At 40.2% G+C, this 8,449-nt stretch overlaps 1 protein-coding gene across 2 annotated transcripts; it reads left to right on the plus strand.

Annotated features, from left to right (window-relative positions):
• The first annotated feature begins 509 nt into the window (after positions 1-509).
• LOC117862333 (RNA pseudouridine synthase 7) lies at positions 510-7,172 on the plus strand. 2 transcript variants are annotated; one of them, XM_034745815.2, is made up of 12 exons: positions 516-711; positions 820-863; positions 1,302-1,379; positions 1,652-1,752; positions 2,226-2,313; positions 3,058-3,136; positions 3,243-3,325; positions 3,496-3,561; positions 5,132-5,188; positions 5,560-5,682; positions 6,352-6,578; positions 6,690-7,172. In XM_034745815.2, exons 1-12 carry the CDS (start codon positions 627-629, stop codon positions 6,817-6,819), a joined length of 1,161 nt encoding a protein of 386 aa, XP_034601706.1. In that variant the 5' UTR covers positions 516-626; the 3' UTR covers positions 6,820-7,172. The 2 variants fall into 2 exon arrangements, with proteins under 2 accessions (XP_072149228.1, XP_034601706.1); XM_072293127.1 differs by lacking the exon at positions 6,352-6,578 and having other exon boundaries at positions 510-711.
• The last annotated feature ends 1,277 nt before the right edge of the window (positions 7,173-8,449 follow it).

Raw genomic sequence — 8,449 nt, forward strand, 5'->3', positions numbered from 1 at the left:
GGCCTGCCTAAGAAGGCAGCAGGCCGGGCCTGGCCGCTCCTTCGGCATGTGGGCCAGCCCAGCCTGGCACGGTTACTGTGCGGGCCTAAATAGGTCGGACCTATTCGTGCCCGTGCTAGGCTGGGCCGAGCCGCACGTTTGGCCATCTATAATTCTATATGTCCAGATTACAAAGCTGGATACATACAAATTGCATGAACCACCCTGTTTAAGTCTGTAATTTACAACTGTTGGCTGTTTACTATCTGAATTATTGGCTAGAGCACGATAATCTGTATTCATATCTGCATCCGTTACTTTCACTGTTCCAAATCTGTCAAAAAATATGGATTCGATCTGTTTTCATCCCTAAATCTTCGATTCGAAGAGTGAGATTGAAGTTTCGTATTTTGTGTATTCCATCTTTGGTAATTTTCCTCCTCAAAGAACAAAAGGTTGTATGACGCGTCAAACGGATTTGCAAGATTAAAAACGAAATTCTGAGAGGCTCTACTTGTGGCCCACTTGCAGCGACGGATGTCAGTCAGGCCCATCCATCCCGTCTCGCGCACTCCGCTGGCTGAACCCACGGAGCCGAGCCGCCGCCGCCTCCGGTGTCTGTGTGCGTTATCATCGATTCGCCTGAGATGGCGGCGCCACCGGGAGGAGCTGGGATCGTGTGGCAGACGCCGGCCAACCCGCCCGAGCCGCACGACTACGTCATCCGCAACGGCAAGTAGCCTCCTCTCCTCTTCTTCCATGGCGCCGCGCCCTACGGGAATTCCCGGCACTAAAACCCTAACCCCTCCCTTGCTGACGATTGGCCGGTCCCCCCTGCAGGTCGGCGCTACGTGAGGCCTTACTACTTCGAGTTTATCTCCCATGTAATTCCGAACCGCCACTTCCTGTACTTAGCAATGCTTATGTGAAGATATAGGGTGTTTTCCCCCTTTTGAACTGCTTAGGTTGAGGTCATCAGGTGTTATAGTTGTGGATAATGGGACTAGATAATCGCTCATACTATCACACACGTGCAATTTCTAAAGGTTTAGTGTTACGTTTCCATGAAGATCTAATATTCTTTTAATTGCGACATAAAAAGAAAACTGTATACAGGTGAATATCTCGGTTCCCTGCTGTGCTAGATACTTCGCACTTCAACCAGTGTCCGGGGTCCAGGCTTGTTTCTGTTATTAGAAATGCTTGTTTAGTTTGATTCGCTTTGCTCTAACGATGGATAAGAGCAGAGATGCATTACTTTCTCCGTGGATCTAAGCACCTTTTTCTTCACATTTCTGATTCATTCTTTGTCTGGTTTGCAGGTGAAGAACAGATGGGCTGGAAAGACCATTGTTGACCTCTTCACTGATGAGTTCAAAGGGCGGTCTCGTGAATACTATGTATGATTCATGCCATAACTTCCCTTGGACTTCATGTATCGTACCACTTAATTTGATTTGATTACACCTATTTATCCTTATATCATTTCCTAATTGTAGAAATACATCCGTTAGAGGTTTGCTACGTCATTTCTTGAATTCAATCATCTTGAATTCTGCACATTCTTCCATGATTTAACCCTTTTACTTCACATTTTGAGAGAGATTGTTGTATTCTTCTTACTCCAGTACCATTTGCATTGCTGCATCTAAGTGAAAGGTGAAATTGCTAGGTTCGTGCAGTGAAGTGTGGGAGGCTTCAGGTGGATGGACAAATGGTTCACACCGACTATATTGTGAAGTCATCACAAAAGATCAGCCACTTCTTGCACAGGTAAGCCATTTTAGTAAATTTTGGAATTATTGCCCCCACTGGACAAATGTCTGATAATTTGGCTTCAAAATCTAACATAGATTGCTGCATACAACAAATTGTCAAAAAATCCAGGAGCAGCCTAAATACTTACAATGCACTGCACATATATTATCCTTTACATGCTTGTACCATAAAATGCCAAGTAAATCGACAAGCAACTAACATATATTTTGGTTAATATCTCAGTTTTCTCTTGGCATTATTTAGCTAAACTATAATCTCCACAAAGTGTTAGTTGTACTTTATGAAAGTCTAATGACAACTAAGTTAACGATGGCATTTAGTTATAAGATCACGTGCTATCTTACCTTTATGTGGTTCTCTTGTCAACCATATGCTTCCTGTGGCATGCCAGGATCCCACATGCTTTTCTTTTCCCAGTTTCTATTTTATTTTTTAATGGAGGCTTCTCATGGCGATTTCTCTTCCAGGCATGAGCCACCTGTCTTGGCTGGTGTTATTTCAATACTTCAGAATGAAGTTGATGTTGTAACTATTTGCAAACCAGCTTCTGTTCCAGTAAGTTTATATTCATAATGCATGTGAAAGTTGTTATACTAAAGTATAATAAATATACGGATCCAGTCTTATTATTAGCACTATCCTATATTCTTCTATGTTTTTCCTTTTTAAGTCTAAAGAATGTCCTTCCTTTCTTATTCTTATTAATCAAGCCTATTTGTCAACATGTCACATGTTTGTTAAATTTGTTACCTGAATTAAAATACATTATGTTCTGTAGCAACACAGATTACATATGCTAGTAAACAATCAATACAGTACTCTTAAAGTTGTATGTGATGGGGCATTTTTGGGCATTGTATTTACAGAGTTTTAGGGGTTTTAACGGTAAATTTTTCTATGATCAGCTGGTGCCGGGGTCATCAACTAATCATAAAAAGTTCTCTGGGATGAAACTAAATTAAGTTTGTTAGTTATTCACGAACTGTGGTGAAATGCTGGCTCTCGTCTTAGGAATTCCCTTGAGTGGGAGCTTTCACAATGTGTACTCCCTTTTTAGTTTGTTTGAAGATGAAATCAAATTTTAAAACAAAATAACCATGGAAAAACTAGAATCCCTAAGCCAACTTAGTTATCATTGTATTCAGAAGAAAGCACGGACTTAGGTGGCATGTACACACGCGCCTCCTGCCAACTGAGCTAGGTTTAGTACCTATGGAAATACTTAATTGCTAATTAGTGTATGTTTGGTTGAATTCTTATAATGTGATTTACTTGAAGCAAGTAGTTCCCATCTTGTAGGTTCATCCATGTGGCCAATACCGTAAGAATACTGTAGTTGGGATTCTGCAGGCTGAGCATGGGTTAACACCCCTATTTCGTATCCTTTGCTTTAATTATCTGTTTATGTTTAAGTTGTCTGTGTTATTTATATCTTTATTCACCTTAGACATTAGAATTCCTTGACTACCATTTTATTTTCGCAGCGGTGCATCGGTTAGATCGGTTGGTTTCAGGCCTCCTTATATTTGCAAAAAATGCTGACAGGGCTGAATGTTTCAGGCAACAGGTGATATTAGAGACGATATATTCTCCTTTTTATCATATTGCTTATTATGAAAATCTTCACTTAACATGTGATTGTATCCATTGTATCTTTCTGCACTCATCTTATAATTCACTCATTGGCGTATTTTTATCTTTTTGCACATGTTTCTTATTTGAATTGTGTCACCATAGATTGAAGCTGGTCTGCTACAAAAAGAATATGTGGCCAAGGTTTTTGGGGTATTTCCTGATGGTGAGGTATGCTGTTTATGTAGCGCTAACATTTCACTCTATCCTAGGATAAATAGCCGCTTCTTCTGTGAAGTAAATCAAATAGGAAATCTGTACCATGTCAGATCTGTTATCTCCTACACCTTCGGATACCAAACTGTCTTACATTACATAAGCTCTTCTTTTTGGAGAAATTTAAGATCCAATTGAGTTTAGGAGCTGTACTTTTTGTATTAATTTTAAGCATGTCTTGGCCTCTTGGCCCATATATACTCAAGGCCTAGGTGGCCCATGTATTCTATCCACGTATACACATTTAGATAGGTCTACATGGGCCACCTGGGCCTTGAGCATATGGGCCAAGAGACCAATATTTCTTGTGTGTTTATGTAGGTAGAATGCATGGGCCACCCGGGTCTTGAGTATATATGGGCCAAAAGGCCAAGATATGCTTAACATTCAATTATTCTAACATCCAGCCAAAGAAAATAATAATAAAGTCGAGCTTCACAGCTAAGCATCTAGATCTTATGCTGTGGGCTTGAAGAGCATTTAATTTCTTTTGTGAATGCACGCAACTATTGTTATATGGAGGGGAACATCATACTCCTTCCGTCCCATGAAGAGTGCAATCCTAGTTTTTTTTTCTCGAACTCGCAGGAGAGTTGCGTATCATCGTATTAATAAAAGGTAGAGTCATACAGAGACCCACACACAAGAACCTGAAGATCCTAATCACCTTTTACAGGATAAAAACGACCACTAGAAAAACAACAACCGAGAACCGAGGCCTAATCAACCCCTCTGGCAGCAGGCAGGGGGAGGCCCTTGGCTCCTGCCATGCTCCACAGCTGGGCTTAAAAACAGTCATTGCGATGTCTCCAAATGGTCCAGGCTCCAAGGATGATAAGAGAGTTCAAGCCTTTGCGCACATTGTTATCCACAACATTCTCCACTCTCGCCCACCAGTCATCCAGAATTACATCAGTTGGCTGCGGAGCAAGGGCCAGAGAGACCTGCATATTGCATGATAGAATACCAGAACTGTCTAGCAAAAACACACCTGATGAGATGTTGGATATTCTCATCTTCTTGCAATCCTAGTTTTTTTTCATACAGATTAGTGGTGGTGTGAAAAGACTCTTCTACCCCCATTTTTTTGCCACATGCAGTTAGTTTTGGCATGCAAATAAAATCTGAGTACTTAATTAGGCAGATAGTTAGATCTAATTCCTAGGATTGCACTCTTTTGTGGGATTTTTTTTTCAAACGCAAGGATTGCACTTTTCATGGGACGGAGGGAGTATAATCTTTAACAAAGATTTGCATTTAGAAGCCGCTTAATGTTTAGAGCATATGTGTTGTGTGAGCTTAGACATAAAACTAGAACTTTCAATGGACGGTTAGGACTTGGACATGTTGTTCTGAAAGGTGGCTGCTTAGCCTAACTAGGTACGACCTGCCCACCTAATTGGCAACTAAGCAATATGCATACCATTGTACTATTGAATCCTTTCAGAAATTTCAAATATATTTGTTTCTCGTACATAAATGCTAATGTGGCATGAATATCTATCTGAGCGATTTTTTTTTTCAGCAAACTGTTGATGCCAATGTAAATTTCAATGCACGGGAAGGAAGGAGTACTGTGGAGGTCTGTAAGCAATTAAGAATCTTGTTGTGCATGTTTTTCAGTGAAAATATGTTGGAGCAATTGCTGGATCTCTCTTTCCCACCCTCCCAATTTCTAACAATGCATATTGCTGCTAGGGCAATCCAAGGCTGGTGCAGATTAATTTGTAGATGTTCAAATAATCTGTACCAGAAATTTCATTATTTATGTTTACTTCATTGAAACACTGTATCCCCCATAAAGAAATATAATTTCGCTTCTTTTTCCCTATAGCAGCTCAAACAATATACCACTGTTAAGCAAATCACATGGCAAGATTTGATATATATATGCACTTAGCAAAAGAAATACTGGTCTGAAGAACTGATGTGAATACCATTTCTGAAATGCAGGTTAGTGATGGTTCTGGGAAAGAACCAAATGGAAAACAAGCACTCACAAGGTTCCAAAGGATTTGCACTGATGGGACTTACAGTATTGTCTTGTGCAAACCTGTGACTGGTCGAACTCACCAGGTATATTTACTCATGAGTTTTGTTCTTTGCACTGCTTTGAGTATACAACTGGTCAGATCCTTCTTACAGTGGAATTACTTGCTGTTCTGTCTAGATCATTGTAAGAAATTAGTAGATGTACACGGCATGCTGTGCTCCCACATATCAGATTTCACGGTCAAATCAATCCCATGTTTGAATTGTTGAAACTATGTGAAATATTTTTTATTCATGCTCCCAGCTCCAACACATACATAGGTGATTGTTAATATTATTGTCTATTCACTCTTCATTGTAAACATATTTTGCCTTTCAGCAAAACATGCAAAATGCAGATGCTCACGTATCATCTAAAAAACAAGTCTTCACCTGCTTGCTACCAATTGTTATAGGCACTCAAACCATCAAACGCTGCCTTGTGTTGATTATTCTCCTTATGAAACAAGCTTCATGTATAGTATATATTACTTAATTCACTGAATGTGCCAGTTTACCATTTTTGCGCCCCCCCCCCCCCCCCCCCCCCCCCGCCCCCTTTCCTTTTTGCAAGGTATGATGGCCATGGTACTAATCTAGCTGCTTAATTAGTTCCCCTATTAAATTGTGTGTTTGTTATGCTATTACATGTAACTTTATAAGGTTGACATATTTGTATCATTTACCTAATGTCCTGATATGTTAAAAATGTAGATAAGGGTGCATCTAAAACACACTGGTTATCCAATAGCTAATGATGAGCTGTACCTGTCGGGTAATTTTTGTCCACGATCAACAAAAGGAACAAGTGCCAGTACAGCAACTGCACCATTAGATCCAGACAATAGTGCTGCTGATCATGGCAGCAAAGATGCAGAAGCAGATGAGAGTTTTGATATTGACCCCATGTGCACAAACTGTCCAAATCTTGCTCCAGTAGGGTGAGTGCCAATAAAGGGTTTGATTAGAGAACAATTGTTTTCAAGAATGTCTGCATTGTGGTAGGCTGGTAGATTGTGTATGCTTCACTGTAATGTTTGTCTGTTTGGCAGTTATGATGGAGACGAGGAAGGACTATGGTTGCATTGTGTGCGATACACTGGTCCTGATTGGAGCTACGAATGCCCTTATCCTGACTGGGCGGTCCTTGATAGTGTGTCAACGAAGAAGATGAAGTCATGATGTAGCAAATTAGTTTATGGCGAATAGTAAGCCCAGCAATCTGAACAACCAAAATTGTTTTGGCGTGCCCTATGATTGAGGTTCTGAGGTTTTGACTCAGTCAATCAAACAAGCCAGGTCCAGTTTTCCTCCCCCGCTTCAGATTTAGCCAATGCACGGTTCAGTCCTTAATTAACAACTTGAAATTGAACATACATTAGTGCACCCAGCCTTTGATTGGTCCCATGCCCATGCCATTTCTGTGTTGTGTTATTCCTGTATCACCAGAAAGAAAGAAAGAAAAGAAAATCAAAATTGAGATACCATTGTGTGAATGAAGTGATACTACAGGGCAGAGACGTTGGAACTTCCTATCTTTGCATGTGATCACGCTGCAGGATGTATTTTCTAGTAGCAGAGGTGACGAGAATTGCAGTGTTCGTGCTGCAGTCGAAACTAATGAACCTGCAGGATGTGTTTTAAGTTCCAGGCAGTTCTTTTGTTGTTTCTTAGCTTGCTGCATGCATATTGCTGGATTAGATTAGTAACATGGAACATAACACTGCTAGCGGCAATCACTAAATGGTTGCAAAATTGTAGTCGTGGAACCCAGGCGACGCCGTACGCTACTAGACTACCTCTAAGTTCTAATTCAATGTATCAAGCACATTAAACGATTTAGCTTAGATCTGAACATCGATTTGGGATTCCTGATAACCGTGGAAAAATAACACATTGAAGGTTGCAAAACTCCTAGCCAAGGCGCCATGGCAGGCAACATCAGGCTGATTAGATCTACCTGAAAGCTTGGAACAAATTTAAGGTTTCAAAAATGCAATTTGAGAGTTTGTGGAACTAGATGGGAATCCAAGAGAAGTTTAAGGACTGCGTATAAAATTCACTAAAAATATAGCAATTGTTACAATGACAAACAAAACAACACTTTAATTTTGACGGTCTGAAATGTTTGAGAGTTTAATTGCCTTGTATATATCTGAGATCTCTATTTGGGAAAAGTTAAGACTTCTTTAGTTTAAATATTTTAGCTGGCTAACTATTAGTAGGGGCTATTTGGATCACCTGCTAGTGGGTGATTGGATAGTTGGGTCTGTACTATTAGAAATCTTTATCAGTCTCCAACAATCTAATGGACTAGTTGTTTAGAATGGGCGTCTAGAAGGTTCATTAGTAGTTTTGGATTCCCTCCACTAATTTTAGCTACTAACTATTAGCTACTCCACCTGAACAAAGGTGCGAAACCAGGCTTCGACCCTTGGTCCTACTCTCTAGCTCCTCCTCGAGGAGACTAACCAGCTGCATCGCTGGCAGTTGCCGTGATGTTTTCGTTACATACCTCTAATGTTTTCACATTGGTTTTTGTTGGAACTCATGCTTCATTGGTTATTTGATGTGCTATGGACAAACATAGTGAAACATTGGGAGTACTAGTTGATAAAGAAATTAAGTAGGGATGACAATGGAAAAAATGGATGAAAGTTACCTCGGATACTGGAACAATAAGCATTTTGGACAAGTATTGTGAATTAGGAATATCATTCACTGACTTCTTGAGCTCATGGTTTTCCAAGAACCATGCGATCCTAACTAAAATTATCTTTGGAGAAGCAACCGGTATAAAATCTGTATGTAG

This window comes from Setaria viridis, chromosome 1, assembly GCF_005286985.2.
Source record: "Setaria viridis chromosome 1, Setaria_viridis_v4.0, whole genome shotgun sequence".
Classification (NCBI taxonomy): domain Eukaryota; kingdom Viridiplantae; phylum Streptophyta; class Magnoliopsida; order Poales; family Poaceae; genus Setaria; species Setaria viridis.